We start from the raw sequence: 27,319 nt of genomic DNA on the forward strand, positions 1-27,319 counted from the left end.
AGTTTAGGCTAGGGAGGCCAACTTTTTAGGTCTTTTTTGTTCTCAGGCTTCAATCATCGCAGTTTTTTGAAAAGTAACTTTATTTGACATTTTAATGACATTTTCATACACCCTCCCCTCCCCCCACATGGTTTTAATATTAAAACTTGAAAGATTAGTAAGTTTTATTTCTAGAAATAAGTTAACATTAGTTTATTTAGAATTCATTTTGTGCTGTTTTTCCGTTCACGCTCGCAAACGTGATCACTATTTTTTTGTGCTGTTCAACACTCTAGGCAAATTCTTTTCAATTCTTAAACACTCTAGGCAAATTTTCCCTGATGGTATCACGTGGAAGTCATACAATAAGAGCACACACCTAACTTACTGCTTATAAGTTTAATCCATGTGGTAAATATGTTAGAAGAAGTTGTAGGAGAAATTCCAAATCGTTCTGCAATGTCTTCATTAAGAATACCAAGACGAAGTCGCACAATTGTTTAAAAAAGTTCGTCACGATGAGAAAGTTTTCTATATTTAGTTGACTGATATCTGCGCTTTAATTTGCTAGTATTCTGAACATGTTATGGTCCTCCCCAGTAACTAAGCTTTTGAAGAAATGGTATAATAAGTAAGAAGATGGCATTAAATAAAGCTATTGTAGATATCCCTGTACAAAAGTTCATTTTTTTGTCTGTTTTAACTTTGTTGCATGAAAAAATCATTAATTTCTTAGTTTGATTAACTTGTTTTTGGTTTAGTTGCTTCAAGGATATATTCAAGAAATTAACTTTTTTAATGAGTGAATCAATAAAAGACGTTTTAGAATTACATCCTTCACACACATTTAGCAATGACTGACTAGCATATGAATGTTCACAGCTTGGAGGTGGTAAATAAATTGTATTATCATTATTATTACTTAACTCATGGGTATTATCTTCAGTTGTATTATTATTCATATCATTACATTCTGTGCTAATACTTTTCAAAATTAAAAATTTCGATTTTGGGCAACGTTTATATAAACTCTTTCTAGGCTTAATGTTAGTAGAATTATATCCCATATTTAAAGTAGGATCTGGATTAGCAATCGTAGGTGTTCCATCTACAAAATGCATCGAACAAACACGATCACTGTCGCATGGATTCCATTCTTTCTTATTTTTACCTTCTCTTTTTAATAAAGTTTTCCACTTTTCTCTTTTTCTAGAATTTTAAAGAACTTGGAAAACAGTAAAGATTAAAAGGACGATTACAACCACATTGTTCTTTTTTCAAACCTTCATAAACATTACATTCTTGTTTTTTCCACTTAAAAAGTTTATAATGGCTATTCGAACACCCTATTATTGCACAGTTACCTCTATTACCCATTGTGATGAGTTCAAAAGGTAAATACAAACAAATACTAATTCAAATACAGGTATTTTGGAAGCTTTTTCGACTTTTTACCCACACAATTAGAGTTCAGTTCCCGCCGCGCAAAATGGTAGAATTTAAGTTGGATAGGTGTATTGACTAGTGAGACCATAAAATACTCTGATCTCACTGACCGATTCAACTGAGTCCACAACAGCCAAAGTCAGATTGGAGACTTTACGAAATCGAAACACCAACTGCGACGAGAACGTAAAAGATATGATTTTATAAGTCGTCGCCATAGCCGTTTTTAGTAAAATATCGTTACAAAAATTACTATGAGAACGTCTAGGTATGAGAAGTTTCTGTATGATTTTTTTTTAAAATGATTATTTGTATAATTTTGAAGTAAAAAAATCATTCGGTACAACTTTGCAACAAAAAACGTAGTTTAAAATCAATTTTTAAAATTAATGTCAAAACTATCTCAGGTTCTTAATCAGTTACTTATTTCTCACTCTGATAACGTAATAAACGATGAAGAGATTTTCAAAAGAGCTGTTATCACTTTAAGACGTTAATAAATCTTAAATTTGTCTTATAACAGCTATCCAAGATTTAATTTAGAAGACATGTCAATGGATGAAGTCAAAAGCGAATTTTGGTTTTTATCAAAAGTTATATACGAATTGATCGATCTGCTTAATATTCCTGTGAAAATAACGTGTTACAATGGCGTCACCATTTCAGCTGACGAAGTCTTTTGTATTTTTTCAAAACGTTTTGCTAACCCCTGCAGGTATCAAGATATGATACCGCGTTTTGTAAGATCAGCACTGCAATTGTGTATGATTTTAAATCATATCATGAATTTATTATTTATACCATAGGGCCATTTAGTGACCAACTTAAATTAGGGATTCTTAGACACTCAGTACCTAGAATTGTATGCTGCTGCTATTCATGCTAAAGGAGCTCCTCTTGAGAACTGCTGGGGTTTATAGACGGCCCAGCTAACACGAAACGTTCAAGAAACGTTCGTAGAACGTTAGAAACGGTTGGGCACGTTCTAAGAACGTTTACAACGTTCTTCGAACGTACTTGAACGTTTTGTGTTTGCTGGGGGAACTTTAAGAGCAATAAGTCCTCCTAGAGAGTAGCAAAGAATATTTTATAATGGACAAAAAGATGTCATAGAATAAAGTTCCCATCGCTAGTTGCACCCAATGGCTAAACTGCAAATCAATATGGTCCTGTGCACAGTGGGCCAGAATCCGATATTTTTTGAAAAAACTCATAACTTTTTTTCCTTTCATCCATAGGCCTCAAAATTTGGTATATAATGTAATTAAATGATTATAATTTGAATGAGCATGATTTTTTTTGTGGTTGCCATGGCAACCCCAGTTGCATAGCAACACATATTTATGCTTAGTTCTGAAGGGTTATTTATAGCCATTTGTTTCTAAACTTGGTATGCAAGTTAATTTGATGATTATAATATGATTCAGCATAGCTATTTCTTTTAATTTACAGTAACACTTTCATATAGGTACACATATTTCCAAAATTATAAAGATACATAAGACACATTGATAAATTAATATCATCTGTGGATGACCTTAATAAGTCAATAACTCCAGCTGGTAAGTTTTTCGTTTTGATGTGACTTCCTACGGTCTTTCTAAGAGATGCAATAAATGGATCAGATGTACACAGTAGTCGATTTAACAAATCTTGGATAGTTTTGACACGAGATGTTTTTCTTCCAAAATGTTCACGAAAAAATGTCCGTGCTTCTTGAGCTTCTTCAGAATACATATTAATGGGTTATGCTAAAGTTTCAATAATTTCAGAACTATGGATTGAAGTTTTGTGGAGAGATAGTGGCATATAATACCAAAGGATAATGATGAACATAAAGTCGAGCTGTTTTTAAACAGAAAGCCTCAAATTTATCAGTGTCACATGTTGTCAATATAATATGCAAATTTAAAATCAGTTCAACATCTATATTTAAAATTTCTGCAAACTTTTCCGCATTTTTTTCAAATGCTTTTCAAGCCGTATTTCCATCATTTGATGTTCCACTACCACCAGATTTCGGAATATAAACTATCAAGCCCATTTCATCTTAAAATCTATTTTGAATTTGTTGTTTCAGAGTCTTTACTTTGAATTTTTCAAAGTCATTTTATATCCAATATGTAATAAACATTCAAAAAAACGTATCCAAATATGTAAGGATGATAAACCAAATGAATAACTGTCTGTTATACCCTTTTTCAAAACCATTTTTTTATATCATTCATTGCTTTAGGACTTGCCCCACGTATAGAACAGGATTGACTAGAGTTTGTAACATCAAAAACAGCAGGATGAACTTTTCCATCAATTATACTAATTTGCATTATATGATGTATTTTGATTTTTTAATTATTTATATCAACTTCAGTATCTTGCAAATCTGAAATCTCAAGCCTAATGAAATCCACTTCTGATTTAGAAACTGCTGCCGTTTCTTTTTCAAATTTAAAACGCAAGGGCTACAGTACATTGTTGACTTCGCCAAGCTGGGTACCATTTTTCATTTGAAAAGCCACACAAGTCCAATTGCACCAGGAATGTTATAAAAAATGCCTACTCATTGTTTAAATTTCTTGTTACTGTTCCTTGCGATATTTTTTTATATATGGACTGTTCTGTGGCACCATCAAAGCCTATTTTATATCTCAGAAAAAGTCTTTATGGAATACCTTCAGTGCAAAGGACATCATAGTGTGCCTTGCGTATTCTATTTGCTGTATGATCAACCAAAGCTTGCAGTTTTATTTCAGCTGAAAAGTCTGAGACAGTTATATCTGCAGGATAGCATAACAGCTTTGCATCACGAACATCATTATATGGAGGATATATATCAACTCCCTTTTGAACTGCTTGATTTCGAATAATTTGGTAGAAAGCTTTTGTCACTCTAGCATCAAAAAGAAGGCAAAGAGCTTCATTTTTAGAAATTCTGCAATCTTTTATTTGAGGTTTGTTCATTTGAGTTTTCTTTTCTTCGTTTAATTTCTGAAGGAAATTGTAAAGCAGAAGCAAAATACATTTCAGTTTAGTGACTAACTTTATGTTTTTTGGTTTTAGTAGAGCAGTCAACAAAGTTTGCCTTAATTGGTCTTCCAATAGGTATTGGTGTTACATATAAGTCTTCAGGAACATGGCTTTGATGCCATTTTTTATTCTTTTCTTCAAATCGAGCCATGCTGCTATATGACTTGCGCCACTTATCTCGTAGATGCGTTATTATTGTTCCTAATTGATGCTTGTTGCAATGCAAGTTCATAGCATTAACAAGATTGTCCACAATACCAGACTCAGATACTTGTATATTATTAGGCTTATGCATAATGAATGCATAGATATCAAAGTATTTCATTTTCAGCCTAAAAATACAAAAAATAATTCTTGATTAGAAATTTGGACAACTAGGCATGAAACAAGTTCCAAATATTTTTATGTTCATTTTAATGTAATAAAAAAGATGTTTTGCTAAATAATCGCGATGATTGGAGCCTGGGAACACAAAAAAAAAAACAGAGTTATGCCCCCCCCCCCTGCCCCAAAGATGAAGCTCGTAAAAATCATGTATAGAGACGCAGCCCAGTGAAACGAAAAGGTCAAAAAGTGGCCAAAACTCAAAATTTTGTAAAGTAATAAACTGGATGTATCTAAGAATATTTCCAATGATTGCCAGCTGGTTTATTGGAAGCCCATTGATTGTGTACTTTAAGAGAAAAAGTGGCCTCCTTGGATTTGTTGACAGGCTGTACTTTCTCTTCTCACTCTTATTTTTTTTGTTTTTTGAGTACTACCCATTTAAGTTATTAATTTTATTATTAGTTAATCCTAAAACAATATTAAAAAAATTTAATTCTAATTTCCCCCTTAAAAAATAATATTTTATGATACAGTTTTCAAGTAAATATATATATATATATATATATATATATATATATATATATATATATATATATATATATATATATATATATATATATATATATATATATATATATATATATATATATATATATATATATCGAATAGGGTTGAGCTTTTACTGAAAATTTACCGGTCAATCGGTAAAATTGTTTTACCGATTTACCGGTAAAATGGTGTCGGTAAATTTCGGCAAGTATTGTTTTTTTAATAACGTTGAAGGATGCTTGAAAATGTTTTAGAATGCTTGAAATGGCTCAACCAATAAATTAAAAATTTAATTAAAAATTTAATTTTTATTTTCCTGTCAACAAAGCTGTTGTTTCTTATGCTTGAAAAGTGATTTTGTTGGTTTAGTTTTGTCTAAACACTTTAAGAAAAACGTTTTTACTTTCTTGTGACATTTATCAATCAATGTATTTTGGAAAACGATATTACATCCACGGTCATTTACAAATAGTTATAAAACATAAAAATAGGGACAAAATCACAGAAAAAATAAAATTACACAACATTTAAACATAGAAATAAATTTTAAAAAGTATATATTTTTGTTACATCTTCGACTTTTCGAATTTATAAAAACGTTCCATGTTTTTCTTAACTTTGTTTAGCGTTTAACTTCTTTTTCTTTTCCATACATTTTAATTTAAAGATATATTTTTGTTGTATTTGATTGACTTTTTCTTTTTCTTTTTTTTTCTTTTGGCTTAATTTTGTTAATGCTTTCATTTATTCTTTAATATATATATATATATATTTTTCTTTTTTACTTTTGATAGTTTTTGTTTTTTTCTAGATGATTTTTTTTTTCTTTCTTTTTAACCGTTACAAAAAAGCGACCGCCATTTGCGATGTCATTGCAATGTCTTCATCATTCATATTTATTGTGGTCTTTATCACTAAATTTGATTTGCGTTTTGGCAAAATGTCGGACGCTTGGAAACACTACACCTTAAACAAAGGGAAAACAGTTACTTGCAAAATTAATTTTAATCTAATCAAAAATAAATCTCAAACCTAACATTAATGTGTTTTATTTACTTATTACTGCATTTTATGGTCTTCTGTTTATGCCTTTTTATCTTTTACCGATTTTACCGATTTTACCGGTAAATTTTGATTTTTTTACCGTTTTACCGGTAAATTTAAAAGTCGGTAAAAGCTCAACTATAATATCGAAGATATTCATAACTATTTCATAATTATATATGAAAAAATTAGTTCTTATTTTAGTAAAAAGTTTCTAGTTATTACTATAAGCTGTTAAAATCAAAACAATAAACAAAAACCAGTTTAAACAAAACAGTATACAGAAAACACAAAGGTTGTTCAAGTAGTCATTTTTATCAACATTAGGGACTTTAAGCAAAGACAACGGGTTTTGTTGACAACGGTAAACTTTAAGCGATTTTAATTCCCGTTCTGAGTTTTTCCGTTTTTAGTTTTGTAGATTAAGCAAAATTTATTTACGCATTCGCGTAAACAAATATGGCCTCCTTAAGAGAAACTAGAGAAGTTATTTTAGCCGCTTATAGCCAAAACAAGATTTCAGATGAAGAATTTCTACTACTGTATGATATAAATTCCAGTACAAATTTTAGCTTTCCATATCAGAAATACCATCATTTTGATTTAGATTCAATGACGCATGCTGAATGTTTTGCAGAATTTAGATTTTATAAAAATGAAATCTATCGTATTGCAGAAGTACTAGCCATAGCTGAAGAAATAATCTGCATCAACAGATCAGTTTTTAATGGCATAGAATCCTTCTGTGTTTTTCTAAAGCGATTTGCGTACCCTTCACGCTATTTGGACTAAATTCCTCGTTTTGGCCGACGATTTCCAGAGCTATGTATGATGTCAAACGTAGTTATGAATAAAATATTTTCAAATCACCACCACTTGCTCAAGACTTTAAACCAATATTGGTTAGCACCTAACCAACTAGATCGATATGCTGCAGCAATACATAATAGAGGTGCTTCACTTGATTTTTGCTGGGGATTTGTTGATGGGACAGTTAGACCGGTGCGCAGACCTGGACAAGATCAACAAGTATTGTATAACGGACACAAGCGAGTTCATTCAATCAAATTTCAATCAGTTGTGGCTCCAAACGGACTTATAGCAAATCTATTTGGGCCAGTAGAAGGTTGTAGACACGATAGCTCAATGCTTGCCTTATCAAATCTCTATAACTTATTACTTCAAAGTAGTGTAAGGCCAAATGGAGACCCTTTATGCATATATAGAGATCTTGCATATCCACTAAGAATTCATCTTCAAACCCCTTACAGTAATCATTATGCATTAAACCCAGAACAAAAGGAATTTAACAAAGCTATGAGTAAAGTTAGATCGTCTGTGGAATGGGTTTTTGGGGAAATTATTAACTATTTTGCATTCCTGGATTTCAAAAAAAATTTGAAAGTGCAATTAAGTGTAGTGGGAAAAATGTATCAAGTTTGTGCATTATTAACCAATGCTCATACTTGCCTTTACAAATCAAACACATCCAATTATTTTGAGGTTGAACCCCCATTGTTAGAAGACTATTTTTTATAACGATTCTTATATGTTTTTAGGTGTTAGCAACGATATAAGTTAAAATATGTTAGTAAAATATGCAGATGTTAGCAACTATGTAAGTTATATTTGTTCTTGTTTTATATTTCTTTATTAATACTTATCTCCAACATAAACAGCATGCTGTTAAATATCGTTTACTAAATGGGTTATATTTGAAAAATTGTTATTCTTTAAAACTGCAATCTTTAATTGATTGAAATGCAACTAATTTGCATTTTGATTCAAACAATCAACAATCATATTTTCAAAGTGTTAAAGATCTATTATTCATCACTTATATACATTTGATGACAACTATATCAAAAATATTGAATTAAAAAATAACAACAAAGAAAATATTTACTATTTATCTTATTATTGTTTTTGTAAAAGTTGCACAACTTTTTTCTCGGAGATACTGAATAGTTTCAGATCCTGAACGTCTTTGTTTTTTTGAAGGTGGAGAAGTTACATTATTTTCTGTATTTTTACGTGCTTTTGTTTCCATAAATGTTTCCATAGACTTCTTTCTCATGTCCTCTGCTTTCTCTCGCTTAGCTTCCTCGTCAGTTTGTTTTTCATTATGTTTCAACTCTTCTTCACATATTTTTATTTGTTCTAATACACTGTCTAAAGCTTCATCAACAGGAGTGACCTGAGGACTAATGCCACTTGCTTTCTCTTCGGCCTTCTGTTTAGATAAATATTGAGAAACCAGTAGATCGAATCTTTCTCTCACAGCACGAGCGTCTACTTTAAAATATATCTCGCCATTAGAGCTCGAACAGAGATTATTTGGAATTGTTTTCCACGAACTTCCCTTTTCTCTGCTTCTTGTTTTATGTTTATAAGGTTCTATAAGCAGTACTTCTCGTAACAACAGTTCGTCTTTCAAAGGACTCCTTGCCATAATTTTTCTAAAAAAAAAACTTATATACAAATTAACTACCCTATTGATGATTTTTTATAAAACATTTTAGTCAATTATAAGTTGTAAGGTATAATTTTCTTCAAGCTAAGTAATTTAATTTAAGAATGGTTTACCATTTAAATGACAGGGTTTTAAAAGCAACTTAATAACAAGTCTAAATTATAAATTCTACTCTTGTTATAAATAACAGAAATATATTTATACTTAAAATAAAACACTTAAAAATATAAATAAGCTTTTTTTGCTAATTTCGGTAACTTCAACATTTTTTTTCATTTCAACTCACGTTTTTGAAACGACCGCAAAATGGCTTTTTCCCGTATTAAACTAGTTCAAAAGGTGTGCCATGCTAGACAAGAATAAAATGAGGAGAGAAAACTAGGAAAGAATAATTTCAGAATAGCATGTTTTATGATAGAAATAAAGAAACCTTACTAGAAAAGAATTTTTACAAAAGAATATTTTTTGGCAGAAATTTTGAAAAGAAACTTGAAATACTTTCTAAGAAAGAATAATTTTTAATAAACGTAAACAACTTGCTTGGAAATAATTTTATTTAATAAATGCGAAAAACTTGCTAGGAAAGAATTTCATTTAATAAATCTAAAAAACTTGCTACGACAAAATTTTATTTCATTAATCCAAAAAAACTTGCTAGGACAGAATTACCATTTATAATAAAAGTGAATCACTGATTAATGATTCAGAAATTTCAGATAATCTTCATTATTTCACAAAGATTTTGTTAGGGTTAGGGTAAGGGTTAGGGTTATGAGGTCAATGCATTCAACAGGTATGAGGTCGAATGCATTCAACCAAGTTGATTTTACTGATTTTTGCTGTAGCCCCACAAATATTATGATTTTTGCATTTAAGGTAGACATTACCTTGGCGACTAGAACTTTTTATATAAGCATAATTGCCAACAATGTACACAAAAGTGTTTCTTTTTTTTACCTTCCACTCTCTGAAACTCCATTTTTCATTTGCTTTATTATTATGTTTAAGTGTTTGTAAAAGAAAAACAAACAAACAAACAAACAAGACGTTTACCAAGTGTTGCTACTACTAAGATTGAAAATTTTTCAAATCTAATACTTTTTCTTATACTTCAAATTTATAACATTTTTAAAAGTACGGATCTTGAGATTAACTAGCTTTATGATTAGGCAAATTACTTTGGTAAAAAAAGATAATTGTTTTCTTCAGAATAAAAGGCAAGGCTTAAAAGGGCTGATATTCTAAACCTGTTTTGTACATCAATTTGGAATTAACTGGTTTACTCATAGTTTAGCATTTTGTTGCGTTAGAATAAATATTTTGAAGGGCTGTATGCAGTAAACTAATTTAATAAAAAAAATACAACTAAGATTTGTGCAAATAGAATATTATGTAGTAAATTTGAGATATTTTATTAATAAAATATTTTAAATTTTAAATGAATTTTTCTGATCGAACCAAAATTTATGCGATTATAATTATTTAACATTTATTCAATTAAAAATCATAACTGTAATTACCAAATTGCGCGCAAATTCTTTCTTAAAATTTCTTTGCTAGCACGTTTTTAAAATTTCTTTTCTAAAATTTCTTTGCTAGCACGTTTTTAAAATTTCTTTTCTAAAATTTCTTTGCTAGTACGTTTTTCCAATTTTCTATGCTAGAAAGAAAATGACTTTTACTTGTGCGATTTCTATCCTAAAAAAGTCTTTGCTAGCAAGTTTTTCATTTTTCTTTGCCAGAACGGATATATGTATTTCTTTCTTCTTTTCTATCCTTCAATTATTCTATCCTGAAAAGTAATCATGTTTTTTTCTATCATAGCAAGAATTTTCATGTTTCTTTCCTAGAAAGGCTTTCCTGAATTCTTGTCTAGAACCGGCCACCGTTCAGAACGGCATGTTGACAAGAGAATCACCATAACTGGGCATGCGTAGTAAAAAAAAAGTGATGTTTTGTCTTAAAATCCCGTTGTAGACTCGCTTCCGTCCTGTTTGCTTAAAGTCCCTATTTTCTGTGAATCAGGCTTCAATGAACCTTCTATAAAAAAAAAATCAGATGTATTGATTCTTATATAGTCTTATATATTCTTATTACTCATTTGGCAAAAGCTATATTCAATATTTTAAGCTTTTTACTTTTGAAAAAGATAAAAGAATGCCTAAATAAAGCTTTATGATTAAAAAAAAAAAAAAAAAATCATCTAAATGAGTAAAAAAAATAAAATTTAGAAAAGTTTAAAAAGTTTCCGAATTTTAGCGAACTTTTTTTTACCTTCTACTAGGTAGGAAAAAATGCTTCTCTGACTAGGATAGTAGACATGAGAGAACCAAAATATATATTTTTCCTTATCATTTGATATTTTTTCTAATAAGTTAAAAAAAAAAATTAATGAAAATGGTTTATTACAAAAATTCCACTTATCGCCACTTTTTGAGCTTTTCGCTTCATAGTGCGCAGCTGACATCCGCCAACAATAGGTATTATTTATATAGATAATGTACATATTGGGCAAGATATAACAAGTCTCAAATTTCTTGGGCACCCTGGAGCGCAAAAGTATTTAAGTGAAATTTTCACTAAAAAAAGTACGTTAAATGCGCCATCATTAGCAACCAGTTTACTTGATATAGCTTACGTGCAAAATAACTTTGCAATAGCTCGTTTCATAGATAGTACAGGTAAAAGAACCTCAGAATGCAGTGGAACCTCAGAAGTCAGGTTTGAATTAAACCAACATCCCAGCCAGCCAAACAAGTCGGGACCCGCACGGGTCCCACGTTAGTTAAAGTATAGGTCCCGCACGGGAATCCCAGTCGGGACCCACAAGGTTTTGTCCAGGGGGTCCGCACGGGAACCGCAAGGCATTATTTTTGGAAGGGGCCCGCATGGGAACTGCTTGGGATGTGACCCACAGAGACCGTTTGTTAAGCTTAACTTGTGCATCTTGGGACCAATCTACGACCTGCATGACCATCACCGCATGGCAATCCTCAAATGTATTTGAAACTTAGTAAACCTCGCATACTTTATACTTTAATTAATAGTCGAATATATATATTGAATTCTAACTATATTTCTGATAATAAAGAATCTGAAGATGTTACAGATACTTTTTTTTTTCGGCTGTCTTGGCCCCGGTCTCGGGCGTTAGCGAACCACCTGCGCAATTCGCCTTCGATCTCCTTTTGGGTTGCATTAGTCGTTAATGCATTTCTTTTAACTGCACCTAAACTCACAAAAGAAGAATTACATATATATATATATATATATATATATATATATATATATATATATATATATATATATATATATATATATATATATACACACACACACACACGTTTTGATTTGACCGTTTAGATTAAGTGCTGAAAATTTCCATACCGCAGTTGCTGGTATGAAATTTTTTTTAATAAAGATTGTGTATTAATACACAAACTTTATTAAAAAAAACAAAACTCACAGAAAAAACATTTTTTAAATTACACGTCTCTAGATTATTATATGAATAAAATAACATACCACAGACAACTTCAAATATTTCCAGTTTGGAAAAACAAACTTTTCCAGATTGCCCAGAAAGATTACACAGTCTTCCAAGGTTATTAGAGAGAATGAATTTCATCATTCTTTTAATGGCATCATTTAGTGAGCTTCCACCAATATTGGATACAATACAAGTCTGAAAAAAGTATCAAGTTGAATTAAATTAGTAAATGATTGAATTATGTATGTACTCTTTTACAGCCAATTACATTTGCTAATGTAACATTTTTCGAAGACTTTGAGGTAACACATATGATTAGGCTTTTAAGTATAGATGAAGTAGTGGTAGAGCATCCACCTTGTAAATACAAGGTTTGTGGTTCAATCCCACCACTCTCCACCTCAGGAAGAACCACACTCATTTTGTTTCTCCATGCAGCAATTTTGTGACAAGGCTTGTGTGTCAAAATTAAGAGTTGAGAGACTGTTAATAAAAAATGAGTGGCCCCCATAACTACAGTGGCCCTTCAGCCTAGATTTACAAACTCCTCATTAAAATTGGGGGTTTAACCTCTAAGCTTTCCATCTCCTAGGAGATGGAAAACTTTGATACCTTACCACAGCTAAATTAACTAAGTACCTTACCACAGCTAAAGAACCTCACCTGGGCCAATATAGGATCAGTTTAACACCATGCCCAGGCCATGGGTTAGGTTGTAATTATAAAACATTTAGTTTACACATCACTTATTTATTTCATAAAACATAAAATAAACCATGAAGTTATGAAAAATAATATTGTTAGACATGGAAAATAAAATACTCACCAGTGTTCTCTTTATTGATTGATCTTTTAGATGCTCCTCCAAATCATTAATATCTTTGATATTAGAAAGGGGAAAGTGAATGTCATTTGGCAACTCATTATCATTTTCCAACTGAGGTGTATTTAATTTTCGCATAATAGATTGTAACATTACAGAATGAGTCTTTTGAGTTTCTTTTATTTCTTCAAGAGTTGTTAATAACTTCTGCATAAGAACAGCTAAATCATATTTAAAAATTTGGTTTTATACTCTACAATTTGCTATACAATACAGTCAAAAACTCAATTTCAAAATCTAAGTTATAATCTCACTATTTCAATAATTTGAATTACTTCAATTTTTTTTTTTAAAATTAATAATCATGGAACTCAGCAACTTTAAAAAACAAGCTTACTTGTGTTTATTGAATTTAACACCTGAGCTGATGTTTCCATTATATTTTTTGAATGACTGGGTAACATTTCAGGTTGTATTACATTAGGCTGGTGATCAGAGGTACTGGATTGTGGTAGGTGTTTTAATACAGGCACATTTTGAGACAAAGATGAGTGTGAGCTTGATTGTATTGCCCTTAAGTGTTGAGGTGGTGTTGGTTTTGTAACCATAGAGATGCTTGTATTTCTGAAACAACAAGATAACAAAATAGGTATAAATGTACTAGATTTACCAACTATATTCACATATAAAACTATTACTACGGCAATCCATCTATTAAAGAACCAAGAACCACACCTGCCATCTATTAAAAAACCTTCATATCTGAAAATTTGAAGTGATAAAAAATAACAAAAACCATTCTATTAATACTATTTTATTTATTTATAATTTTTTGGTGTCTCATGATCTTAGATAAACAATTTAGAACTTTATAGATTTAATTTTTTTACGTAATCAATCTGTTTTCTTGATAAGAGTCTTCAATTTCATCATCAGCAACATCATTTTCATAGTCAAAAGAATGTTTTCTTTTTCTAAACAAAAGTGACAATTATTATTTTTAAATATTATAAATTAAACTAAAAAATTTTATTAATTGATTTTATTATTGAAACAATAGACAGCAAGCTAAAAATAATTTGAATGAAAAATTCTAAAATGATCTGTAAATCAGAAAACAATTTTTCTACAGTTAAAATTAAATTAAAAAAATTAATATATATTTACATTTATTTTAACTCTGAACATGAGTGAAACAAATTATACTGGAATTCTCTAACCTAATTTTTTGTGTTTCCAAATTTCTACAGTTATCATAATCATCTGTGTCATAGTCAACATTAGATGTGTCTTCAGCCTGTTTTTTTTTTCATTTGCGCTTTTAAGAGTGTCTAGAACAAATTATATTTTGTGTACATTTCATTGATTACATGCAATGTCCGTGAAAAATTTTACACATCAATAGCTAAGTGTTATGCTCTAAACAATTATTTTTCTTTGCAAACATGAGTGCTCTAAATGTTTTAGAAATGGGAGAAAAGAGTGCTCTCCTTTCTACCATTGCAAAACCATTTTATTAATGACTAAATCAGAGTCCCTTAAGGAGCTCTAAAAGTCTTATTAAGAGAGAAAGCCAGATCCTTTATAGAAGGATCTCTAAAAACAACAATAGTACTAACTTGCAGTTCCAAGAATTCGCACTTTGTATAAAAGCCAGTGTTCTTCTGGGTTACTGCATATTTTTTTGGCATTTGACACTTTACTTGCTGCTTTTACTGGCGGATAGTAAAAATTTAATGCAGTTTTATCTTTAATTAAACTTTTCACATTCTGTTTATTTCCATCAACCATCCACTTCATTGGCAAAAAATCAATCTCTTTAGTCTCAACATATTCAACAATTGCATACATTTTAGTATAGTAAAATCAAAACTGCATCAGCTGAAATTTAGTAATCAATATTAATAGTCATGTAGTCATAATACTCACCATTCTTTAAATATTTTCAATCAAATAAAAATATTACAAATTAATATTGCAACTAAACTTATCAAAGTAAAATTTTTTTAATATTTATTTATCTATGGAGTAACAACTTGTACATTCACAAATTCTAAACAAAAAAAATCACTCAAAGCATTACCAAAAGAAAGTGTAATAATAAAGTTGTATAAGTAATAAATTATTTTCTTTTTTAAACTATAGAAATTTTAAATTGACTTGAAAAAAATATTTTAAAAGTTAAGATAAATGCAACTGTGGTAAAGCCACAAATCCTTGTTTAAATGGAAGTAGAAGATACTTTGTCAGCAAACTAGCAACAGGAAAAGTTTGTCTAATTCCAGTAAGCTTGGTCACAAAATATATTGAAAGTGAAATTGAACTAACTGGATCTGAAAAAAATAGTTCAGCATCTTCAAATTCTTCAAACACAACTAAAGCATTATTGGGTTCAGCAAAGGTAGAATTGTGCAAAATATTCTTTACAATTCCTAACTTACTTTCAATCTGAAAGCAATTGTCTCCAATGGATGTGCAGATAAAATACCTAGGTCCATGGTATTGTTTGAACTGAAAATAAGAACGATAATCAACAGGTATAGGACCATCTAAATGAATTCTCTTCAACATTGGCTCTTTCTTATTGGAAGTGTTGTCATTGATGTTGCAGTGCCCTTCAATAATTCGGCGTACTATTTGACCAGTTGGATTTTGAGGCTTATGAACTAATTTTTTTAATCTCCCAAGGTAACTTTCATATTGAAATGCAGATACATTATCAAGAACACCATAATGTTTAGCATCACTGGGCAAATGTATTAAAGAGTGAATATTATACACAAGTTGATTTTCACCATACAACTTAGAAAATAAAAACACAAAGTATTTTAAGAGTTGTTCAGCATAGGCAATATTTTTTGACAATAAATTTGGGCTCAGCAATATCCGTATGGCAACAGACAAGGAAGTTTGAATATATTGTGTCTTTTAAAATAGTTTTTAAGACAACAGGCCCAGTGTACAATAAAAATTGTCTTAATTCAGTAGCTTTCCATTTTTTATATTCTAAAAGAGATCGTGGTTTTCTTGAAAACTCTCTGGGGATGTGTTTACGTATAATTGCTAAGTTGTTAGATATCATAGATAATTGTAACTGAGATAGCTTACAATCCCCACGTGGTCCATGAATCCATTGAAATAAAAGCCTGCGCATCACACCTAAACACACAAGATGCATATATTCCAAAGGAAATTCTGTAACCATACCACAACCTAACTGCTCCAATGGTGAAGAACCTACATGATGGTCAGAATAATGACGCTCAGTAAAGGTTAGGTCTGTAATTGGTGGTGCTTCTAAATTGGGCAGTGTTACTTTGTTACACCATTTGCCACGCTGCATGCATCTCTCACATGAGTTATAAGCAGAGTGAAGCCTAATACATTTAATAAAAGCCCTTGCTGGTGCATCACATATTACAGCATCAATCTTCACTATGTAAGTTTTACCATTAAATAGAAAACCATGTTGCTTTAAACTCTTCATTTCTGAAACAAAATCATTCAGATATTCATCAAGAGGTGTAGGTTTTTTCGTACTACTGTAAATTGCAATGGGAAAAGGTCCACTTAATGGACACTCTTTCAGTGAACCAAGAATTGGCCAAAGTGAAACTGAATTGCTATTAAACAGTGGTATACCATCAATATTAATATGAATATGCAAAAGGTCAACTATAGAATCAGGCTGATTTAATTTTAAAATGTTAAGCAACCAATACTGCACCTTAAAGTAATAATATTCTCCACCAGCAATATACTTAATATCTACAGTTCGCTGAGTGCTCAAAAGAGTTCTTGAGTCATTAGAAAGATTGGAGTGTAATGGACTCAATATGTGCAATAAACTTTTTAAAGCTGAGTGTGATACACTGTAAGTTATTGCCCAATCTCGCACCTTATTTTTTAGTGTACAGTCATTGCAGTTATAATTATCGTTGACATCATCACTTTTTTTATTTTCATCAATTTCATCAGTTTTCGAATCGTCCCTACTATAATCAAAATCAACATCAGATTTATTATCAATACTATCAGAAAACTTTTCTGAAAACTCGCTTTGAGAATTTAACCTATCAAAAATAGTTATAGATTCATTTTGCTTTTCATGAACATTTACATTCTGATCAAGTTTTTTTCTTGATTTACTAAAACTTATATCATCCACAGTTCTATCTAACATGGAAATACTAGTACAATTCTCATTTTTCATACATAGCTCTGTAAGTATTATTGAAACCTTTGAATTAATTCTTCTTCATTTTGTTCTATCTGAACACAACTTGAAATCATCATTAGATGTTGCCATTATAAAGTTTAACTTAACTTAATATTTTCTGATTAGAACTGCTGTTTAAAAAAATATAGCATAAATAAAAAACAAAAGAACACCCCACAATTCTTTTAAAAACAAAAGTATTAAAAACACACTATGCTATCAAAATACATACAGGAATTGAAAGATTAAGAAATTAATGATTTTATATTGAACTGGTTTATTCTTAAAACAGCACCTGCATATAATGATATTTCCAAAAGATGTATACTATGCCTGAAAGAAAATATTGACACAATCAAATCCAAGAATGTTTATTAAATAAAAAATTGGAGTTAATATCTAATTATAGACAAAAAAATTAAGTTTTTTTTTGAAAAACAATAAAAACAAAAAAACTTATAAAATAATAACAGTCCCATTAAAAATATAAAAATACAGAAACTGACACTTCTAAAGAATTTATTATGTAATGGCTTACAATAGTGTCAACATATTCCAAATGTTTGACAAATTACAGTAATTGAGACATTAATGACATGTCTTAACTACTATTTATATATATAAATATATATATATATATATATATATAAATATATATATATATATATATATATATAGAGAGAGAGAGAGAGAGAGAGAGAGAGAAATGATATATACATTTCTGTTTCATACCTGAATTGATCAAACATTATTCATTTGTGTTGTATCAGATAATCTGTTGCATGTTTCATTAGATGATTATGGTTATCTGATGACACATACAACAGATTATAATCAGATATATTTGGTGAAACACGAATGTTCGATTACAAATTGTAAACATCTTTTATCAGATTATCTGACAGATTCTAAAAAGAATTTAATTCGTATACAGTGATTATTATAGTGAGTACATAATTTAAACAAAAATAGTAAGTATTATAAAAAATTTCCTATATAAATAAATCTATATATAAGTACACAAACTAAATTCACAACATTTAAAATTGCTTTCAGTCGCTAATAATTGTTTAAGAAAAATGAAATGAAGTTGTTGTTTATTTGCGTCATAATGCATTATCGTTTGGGATATCAACACGGGACCCGCATTGAAACCCACATAAAAACCTCACTGAACCCAGGCTGGGCAACCCACAACAGCCCAGACAAATACGGCGCGGGACCCGATTGTCGTGGTTTGCTGGGATAGAACTCGACTTTTTAAATCAATTTCTAAAAGCGTTGACTAAAAACTGACTAAAGAATATGTTAAGTCAGAAACAAAAAATTATTACATAAATTCATTGAAAAATAATCTAAATTACGAAGATGTTGAAAATAGTCTATAAGCAATAAAATTTTTTTTTTTTAAATAATTTTAAATATTTCAATCCCTTCTGAAAATAAGTTTGCAGAACCTTATCAAAAATGTTGTCTTAAGACTCCAAAAACAGTGCTAAAAAGATGCGTGCGCAGAATAAATCCAATTATTGGATTTATATATCAACAGCAGTAACAGTGTCATCTTTTGGAGATGAAACTGTTACTGCTGTTAATATATGATCTTTTTCGGTACTTTCATGAATTTACAGCTCAGCTCGTAAAAACTTATTCTCCTGCATCCACTTAACACTAAGTCCTCCGCTTTAAATGCCAACTTTTTTACCTGCATTTATGATAATTTGTTTTGATGCCCATTCTGAATAACTCTGCAAGTATATTCATGAAACTTTCTCTGTTGATTGTCGTAAACGGAGAATAAAGCAAAGATTTAGTACTTCTGTTATCAGAGTGCAATTTCTGATTGATTTGATCAGGGAGCTGGGTAACGCTAGTTGTATCAGATGGAGTGATAAAAAGACTAATATTTTTGCTTCTTAGGAATGTCAATACATCACTGTCAAATCCGGAAGAGTGACCATCAGATATGACAACAGCAGGTCAAACATTTGACATGCACTTAGAAGTGTACTGTGATCCTGACATACACTCTCATTTGTGGAGATTGGAAAGATTTGGAGCCATGTGGGCACTAACCCTTTTTCCCTTGAATATGATTTGGCACATTGCTATTCTCCTCCAAAGGAAACAAAAGGATTTATAGTTACACACTCTCTATTTTTTCTTATCATCTTTTGACAACTTTCCCCTCTTCCAGCATACACTAAACCATTTGGAGTACCATCAACTCCATAGTTTATAAACTGGGGAGTTTCATCATGATTGTAAATTCTAGTGGTATCTATATATCTCTGCTATACACCTGTTTCTAATTGATTTGCATCAATGAAAATTTTTTATTCTATATGTTCGGCACCACTCAACTGCTTCCTCTAACTGCTTACTTTTCATCATTATGACATCTCTTAGAACATTCTATCTTGATCTGCTTGTTGGTTTAATTCTAAAGGACTTTCCCATTTCTTATTTATTCTTTACTGAAAGGAAATATCAAAACACACTTTTGTCGTTGCAATTTACTTCAGTAAACGCATTTTAGTTTAATTTATTTATTTTTTCAAAAGCAAACAAAGAAAACACACTAAAGTGTATTTTGAATGAGACTTCGTGACGAAACTATAAGCAAAATATTCATTTCATAATGTCGAGAAGAAACTGAATGCAAACAACTTTTTTTTTTATAAGTTAAATAGCTTTCATTAACCAAGCGTTTTGAGGTCCCTTAACCTAGCATTCACTGTGAGCCATAAAGACCGCCAGGTTCAACTTTTCCCCACCTCTAACTTTTTTTCATATTAGGATAAGTACTGGTTAGATATTATATTTTTTTGTATTGGACAAATCTAAAGTCGATCGGAAGTCACATAAAAACTTACTTTTTTACCCTATTTACCCCCCTTCAAGTGATAAAGTTACCCCCTTTATGATGATATTACCTCCTTTCAAAAAAAAAATTTTTTTTTTGATTAATATTTCATTATCCTCCTTAAAACAATCCTTACTTTTTCTTACTAATCTTAAATTGAAGCGATTTAAACTCCTTTTGCACCATTATAGCAATAATTAAAAGAAAAAATACAATAAATGCAACAAAAATAACACAACTACTTTTATATTACAATATTTACATCTTATCTAAACAAAAAGTGGCAGTAGCAGATTTCAATCGTTTAGCATAATCTTTATGTTCGATCCTTCGCTTGTATTGAGACCAACTTGGTTTGAAGGCACTATGAACAGCTTCTCCAGTCTGTTCAGCATATGATCCCAGAGAACAACAATTAAACTTCACAAATGGGAGAATATGACAAACAACTATATGGACTTTCCAGGTAACCTTCAGTTCTGTATTTAAATGTATCTTTGCATACTGCTGTAGGTCACAAAATGATACTTTGAACTCTTCAATAACTGAAGAAGCATTGCTGCCTAATTCGTATCCAAAGGTGCACTCTTTAACCTTTGCAAACTTTCTGAGGCAATGAACTATAGGCAATAAATTAGTTTGAGATGCTAACACATCTCTCTCTAAAATATCTACCTTTTCCAGAAGTTTATTGGAATTGTTCCCATCAAAGCCTATCCCATGATAACCTCGAAGTAAGATGTAATGTTCTTTTAGCCAGTTTTTAAAAAGAGGCCAATGATCTAAAAGTAGTCTACCAAGTAATGTCACGATCCCTATAAGAAGATGTAACTCTGGTGGAGGGACTAAGTGATTAATTTCATCTTCAGCATTTTTATCTAAATAAACGAGTCGAGGACTAATAACATTTTAAAAATCTTTCATCTCTAAGCGCTTTGCCCCATTTTCAACAAATAAGTTGTACCAATGATCAAAAGAACCTAATGTTCTCGGAGTACCACTTTCTAGGGAACATTCGCCTTCACACCACAAGCAGGCATATTTACCTGAATGAGAAGACAAACCAAAGATGCTGTTAGCACATTTTAAGTCAAATGCAAGGTGATATGTAACATCATCCAGATTTAATCTACTCAAGATTTTCTGCAAATTTCCATTGTCTTCACAAGCATCTTCAACAATAGCAAGAATAAAACACCTTTTAACTCCACTGTCAATGTAAATCTCATTTTTATTGGTTTTATCAAAGACATTTACAATTTCTTTAAGAAATCCTTGACCTCCATCAATTGATATACGTACCATACTGGAGAGAGTATCCAATCCTCTTTCCATTAAAATACTAAGAATAAATTCAGAAGTGTCATGGATAAATACTACATGTCTTGTTACAATTTCATCTTTCCAAATAAAGTTATCTTGTTCTATATTATACTTAGATTCAATTTCTTCTTGTAATGATGTCATCATACTAATTACATTATTCTCCACAACAGTAGATGATCCCAGATTCTTACGGAGACTTGATATCAGTTTTTTTGTTTTATTTTTTGTCAATTCCAGTACAGAAGTTAATTCCATCACTGCTTGAAATGATATCTGATTAAAAAACTTTCTAGAAGATTTATTGTCTTTAGTTCCAACAGTTAAAGTTAACGGATTTCCACCTTAAAAATAAGGTATAATTAATTATATGTATCTTTAACCTACCCCTACTTTAAATTTACAATGCAAACATTTTGAAAAAGTTATTAGCAATCTATACAATTGCTTAGTTAAAAGCCTCTACTGAGTGTTCTATATGTGCATTTAAGTTTTATCTGAACATATAAACTATTTTTAATTATTTAAAAATGAAAATAAAAACTTACACACCTGTAGATATTTTAAAGGACTGGCCTCTCTCAATGCCTTCTCGTTCCATCTTGTTTTTTATTATGCCTGAAGCAACTTGCTCACATGATGTGGGATCAAGAGTTTCTGACAAATTAATCAAATTCAAAACAGCCTGACTAGAACAACAGTTGTTATGACATCCTGAAGAATAAAATTTACTCTTAAATTAATATACACCTAAAGGTTTTTTTATTGAAGTTTATAAATGATTATTTGATAACTTTTAATTTACTTATCAAGTAACTTATTATTTATTCTTTAACCTCTTGCAAGGAGAGTAAAGCAGCAGCTGCACATATTTTTTTTCAGAGATTCAACATCTTTTGTATTAATATGAGATGATTGTACAATATCACTAAGCTCAGTACTACGTCTAATTCTTGGTCGGTCAACCTAATTCAAAGATGGTACTTTATAAAAAATCTATATCTTTATATGTATTTATCATTTAACTTAAATAAGTTTTAAATCATATACTTGAGAAACTTTACTTATCCAGTTTGAAAGATAAGTGCTTTTTCCCTTTTCCAGCAAAAAGATGTTTCTTCTACAACTTGAACAAATTACATCCGGGCAGACATTAAACTCTGCATTGTACTCAGGCCAAATATACTCCTTGATTTTACTTGCTACAGATGGTCGTACTTTTACTAAAGATTTTGAATATTTACCTTTTTTTTCCAAACAAACTGCACAAACAGACTGTTTTAAATCAGCCATCTTTACCGTATGATGTTTTTTACTTAAATCATTTCAAAACTATTAAAGAAAAAGAAGCCAAAGTGGCCGATTGGATTATTTTTGAAGCTTAATTTTTTGGTTTTTCTAATTTTTAAAACTTAAAATACTAACTCTTCTGATCGACTTTAGATTTGTTCTGTACTTGAAAAAGACTTACAAAAACTGCATTTACTTTTTTAAAAAATAAAATTAGAGGTGGGGAGAAGTTGAACCTGGCGGTCTTTATGGCTCACAGTGCATTGTGTAATGGTATGCAAAAAGTATAAAAGATAAGTGAACAAAACATTAAAAAATATATTCAGCATTCAAAATAAATAATATATGCAGAAATTTATGATTAGCTAAGCAATATTGGCAACAATACTACCTATTATTAAACCTGACATTCTGAGGTCCCTAAGGAAAAAAAAGCATGTCCTAAATATTTATCTAAAGGCATATGAAAACTGTATTGAATACTACTAAAGTTTTTTGGCAATCTAACAGGAGCATTTTTTCAACTCTCAAAAGTAAAAACAAAGTATATGCTCAAATATTTGGGGCTTAGCAAAATCTTTAAAAACAACTAATATTTTGAGATCCCTTTACCTGTACTTAGTTTTATTTAATTGTGCAATAAAAAATGAAGTCTTAAAAATTAATTACAATTTTATTCTTATTAGTAACACGAAAAATATTATTAAATTAAAAAAAATGTGAAAAAACGATTTGAAAAAAAAAAACCTTTTTTTATTATCAGCTTAAAATGCAAACGGCATTATAGCTGTACAGAAATATATACATTTTATAAAACCCGGATGTTTAAGCTATAAAATGGTATATAACAATATAATTTTTGAGAATATATTTTAATACTTTTTTTCCACCACCTGGCCCACCGTGCTGTGGAAGGTAGAAGACATGATAGTGGTATGCTTGCCGACTCAAATTTACTAAATATTTTTGCACTTTATTTTTTAATAGCAATAGAGAACCTTTGTGTGTTTACGGAGACCTTGCATACCCCCATAGAGTTAATTTACAATGTGGTTTTATAGGAGCTAACATATCCTCTGAGCAGTTCATATCCTCTGGAACAAAAATATGAGTAAAGTTTGTGTTGCTGTTGAGTGGATATTTTGAGATATTGTTAACTATTTTAAATTTTTAAACTTTGAAAAGAATCTTAAAGTGAGACTTAGTCCAGTTTCTAAAATGTATTTGGTATGTGCCTTAATGCGCAATTTACGTGTTTGCCTATATGGTTCAACAACAACAACAAATTTTGATTGCCATCCACCATTGCTTTCAGACTATTTTAAATAACTTTTTTATGAAATACAAACCAGTATGTCGATATTGCTTTTTTTTTTTTTTCGTTAACATTATTCCTTGACTTTTTTGTAAGTTTTTTTGTCAGTCTTTTGTTCTGCTTTTCAGTTTCACTTTTATGACTGTTCACGCATTTCTATTGCTTGAACTTTTTCCGCATCAATTTTTGCACTATTTTGCACTAATAGCTCCTTAAAAATACTTTCAGATTGCTGAAATCTCACATTGCCATCAGCAATAGCCACATCATAATCTGTCAAGTCACACGTAATTCCATTTCCTTTTTTTTCTTTTGTATCTTTTTTTTTACAAACTTTTCAATCAAAAGATTTACATGATCACGAGTCGATCTACCAGCAACTTTTAAAATAAGGTTCAGGTAATCCATTAAGAGAATTGGCTATTTTTTCCCATGAATCCTCTCTTACTTTTGAACCACGTTTAAACTGCCATGTCTCGAAGGTCCAAACTTCCATTAAAAACGAAAATTATGCTGCTGAGTCCATCGCATTGAACTGGTATATAAAAGATTTTTTCTATGGTTAAATGATTATTTTATCAAACATGCCAATCAAACTATTAAAAAGCATTACGTATACATAATAAATTTTTAGATACCCCTAAAGATTACAGATTTATATTCTGTGTTCCAAGATGACGTCACGAAAATCAAAATACATTTGTCTGTCATGTTGGTTCACAAACAACTTTAGCTCAACTTTATTCAGATGCGGTTCTCTAAGTTAACTATATCAAAATTTATCAGTTAGCCATTTTCCTAGCTAGTATTTTCTTTTAGTATAAATTTTAACTCGAAAATTATTAATAACAAAACAAAAATTTTGTATAAAGTTCTTTCAGAAAAGGTTTTGTTTGACTAACTCAAACTCTTTATATCTTTAAATATAGTCTTCTGTTGCATTTTAAATTTTGAAAACTGCAAGAAGTCGTTTTATAGAATTCCTAAGGTTATTAATCACCATAATAATGATACAGAATTGTTGTCAACAGAACGAAGAACAAAATGGTTTGCTGTTGTAAAATGTAAAGATATTGATTCAAGTCACAGTCGCTACAGAATTTGTTCTATATTTTTTTCCATAACTTCATTTGTTGATCAATTTCTAGAATTTTTCCTAGTTTCTTCATAATGCTTGCACCGTCAGTTGTAATACCAATGATATCAACGTCAAGGTTTATTTTAAAGCTGTGGAGTCTTTCTTTTAGAAGTGAAACGCACTTTTCTGCTGGCATAGACCCTAAAATGCAAATCAAACCTAAGTTCCAATAGCTTTTCAACTCATGTACATTCACATTCATATATCTGCAGTTTCCAAAAGAAGTCCCCTCATCAAGTGTTAAGGAAAATTTAGAGCCTCTTGATATTCGATCAATTATTTCCTTTATAACTTGGTTTTTAATCTGCTCATAGTAGTCTAACACCATTTTCTGATAGTATTAGTAGTCTAACACCATTTAGTAGATAGTACGTGATTTAGGGACACTTTTATATCCTCGTGCAACTAACCCGGCTCGTATATCAATAGAATTACAAACTGTACTCAATGATATACCATCTTTTGCTGCCATACTTGCCAACACTTCAGACAGATTTTCCTCTTTTTTAAATGTTGTTGAAAAAAAGTTCGAGATTTTCAGCTTTTTATTTTGAGGTTCTTCTAAATCTTTCGACTTTGAAGCTCTCGTCGATAAACTTGGTGCTTGCGATTGCAATGTTACTTTAAGTTTATGGTTGGACAGTAAATGGGAATGTAGATCTTTTGTTGAACCACCTGCAATTTTCAATGTTTTTTTTGCATGTGCTAACTTTACACATGGCTGTTTCATCTGTTCCTCTTAAAAAGTGTCTCCAAATCAGATTTGTGCTATTGATTTCAGCGTAGTTCGTCATGATATTTACTTAAGTTAAATTTTTCTAAAGTTCTTAAATTATTTTAACTTACGTTTCTTTATCAGATCTATAATTCTAACTGAATTTGTTGCTGTGAAAATGAACATCACTGAATTTGTTACTGTGAAAATGAACATCACTTTTTAAAAAACCTTCTGTATTTTGAAAACTTCATTAGTTTAAACCGTCGTTGAAAAATTTTTGAGAATCACGCATAGATTTCGTCGCATAAGAATTGTAGGGTTCTAATTTCTGCTGTTGTGAGAATTTAACTTTAAATTATTCTTAGTTAATATGTTTTTATTCCTGTCATTTTTTATAATTTCAATTTTTTTTTCTTTTTTTTATTTATGTTTCATAATTAAACCGATAGTATTTTTCATAAATATTTTAAATTTTTTGTTTTTTATTATTAGAAAGTGTTATTTAAAACTCTTATTAATAAATTCTTATAATATGAAAAAAGCAGATAGACTCTTTAATTCTGCGACCATTTGGAATTAAAATGAAGCCGAAAATTCGAAATTAAATTAAATCATTGCAAAGAGAATACAGCTATGAAACAAATATTTTACCAAAGATTATATTTACTAGACACTTTATATTGTACAAATAACTTAATAACTTAATCCCTATTTATCTTTATTTTTCTTTTATTACACTCCCGAAATCCCGGGAAACTTTTGTGAAAAATCCCGGGATTATGGGATCAAAAATTTTCACGGAATCCCGGGATTCCGAAATCCGGGGATTGCCATCCCTTACTGGAACTCAACACTAAAAATGGGCTATAAAAACAAAAGTCTCAATAATGAAAGTTTCAGTAGAATAAAAAAGCGACATAAAGCTACAGTTATGACAACTGAGAAACTAATATGTAATGAAGAAAGGACTGGTATTCCTAATGATATTGGCATCAAGATTCCTGTCAATATTGAACTAAATAATTCCAACAGACTAACACAAATCGATATGTCAGCAAATATGATTAATTCACTTGAAAATAAATTATTAGAAAAAGATAGGTTGATTTACCACTTAAATAAAGAACTTAGCCTTTATAAGATTGGAGGTATAGAATGGTTTACTACCAATAGTAAAGTGACATTTTATACTGGTTTACTAAAAGTTAAAATGCTCATGACTTTATATAACTTCATATGCTGTGATATACCGCATTCATCAAGATCAGCATTGTCCAAGTTCAGTAGTTGCA

General features: G+C 30.3%; 2 protein-coding genes and 5 pseudogenes across 3 annotated transcripts; 1 reads left to right on the plus strand and 6 right to left on the minus strand.

Moving 5' to 3' along the window:
* Positions 1-2,871: 2,871 nt before the first annotated feature.
* LOC149888266 (uncharacterized) lies at positions 2,872-3,752 on the minus strand (annotated as a pseudogene).
* A 3,079-nt stretch (positions 3,753-6,831) lies between these two features.
* LOC145181002 (uncharacterized) lies at positions 6,832-7,911 on the plus strand (annotated as a pseudogene).
* Positions 7,912-8,281: 370 nt separating this feature from the next.
* LOC149888267 (uncharacterized) lies at positions 8,282-8,824 on the minus strand. Its single transcript, XM_090089046.1, has one exon. The coding sequence runs from the start codon at positions 8,822-8,824 to the stop codon at positions 8,282-8,284; it is 543 nt and encodes a 180-aa protein (XP_089945172.1).
* A 4,714-nt stretch (positions 8,825-13,538) lies between these two features.
* Positions 13,539-15,226, minus strand: LOC149888268 (uncharacterized; annotated as a pseudogene). Its single transcript, XR_016452950.1, has 4 exons — positions 14,778-15,226; positions 14,379-14,489; positions 14,049-14,132; positions 13,539-13,782 (listed from the first exon to the last, which is right to left on the minus strand). The product of XR_016452950.1 is annotated as an uncharacterized LOC149888268 (transcript).
* Positions 15,227-15,293: 67 nt separating this feature from the next.
* Positions 15,294-17,741, minus strand: LOC149888269 (uncharacterized; annotated as a pseudogene).
* Positions 17,742-20,473: 2,732 nt separating this feature from the next.
* LOC149888270 (uncharacterized) lies at positions 20,474-22,916 on the minus strand. Its single transcript, XM_090089254.1, has 4 exons — positions 22,617-22,916; positions 22,403-22,532; positions 22,119-22,280; positions 20,474-21,910 (listed from the first exon to the last, which is right to left on the minus strand). Exons 1-4 carry the CDS (start codon positions 22,857-22,859, stop codon positions 21,153-21,155), a joined length of 1,293 nt encoding a protein of 430 aa, XP_089945380.1. The 5' UTR covers positions 22,860-22,916; the 3' UTR covers positions 20,474-21,152.
* Positions 22,917-24,177: 1,261 nt separating this feature from the next.
* On the minus strand, positions 24,178-26,125 carry LOC149888271 (uncharacterized; annotated as a pseudogene).
* Between the last annotated feature and the right edge of the window lie 1,194 nt (positions 26,126-27,319).

This window comes from Hydra viridissima, unplaced genomic scaffold (assembly GCF_058129835.1).
Source record: "Hydra viridissima isolate aposymbiotic clone 2 unplaced genomic scaffold, HvirCarnegie_v1 scaffold_5, whole genome shotgun sequence".
In the NCBI taxonomy this organism is placed as follows: domain Eukaryota; kingdom Metazoa; phylum Cnidaria; class Hydrozoa; order Anthoathecata; family Hydridae; genus Hydra; species Hydra viridissima.

What these genes read in the sequence shown, in the direction of transcription:
- LOC149888267 (XM_090089046.1), bottom strand. Translation starts at nt 8,824, where the DNA reads ATGGCAAGGAGTCCTTTGAAAGACGAACTGTTGTTACGAGAAGTACTG.
- LOC149888270 (XM_090089254.1), bottom strand. Translation starts at nt 22,859, where the DNA reads ATGGCTGATTTAAAACAGTCTGTTTGTGCAGTTTGTTTGGAAAAAAAA. An exon ending in GGATAAGTAAAGTTTCTCAA is followed by an intron (nt 22,533 to 22,616) that starts GTATATGATTTA and finishes TCTTTGAATTAG; the next exon opens with GTTGACCGACCAAGAATTAG. An exon ending in CTTTACTCTCCTTGCAAGAG is followed by an intron (nt 22,281 to 22,402) that starts GTTAAAGAATAA and finishes TTTATTCTTCAG; the next exon opens with GATGTCATAACAACTGTTGT.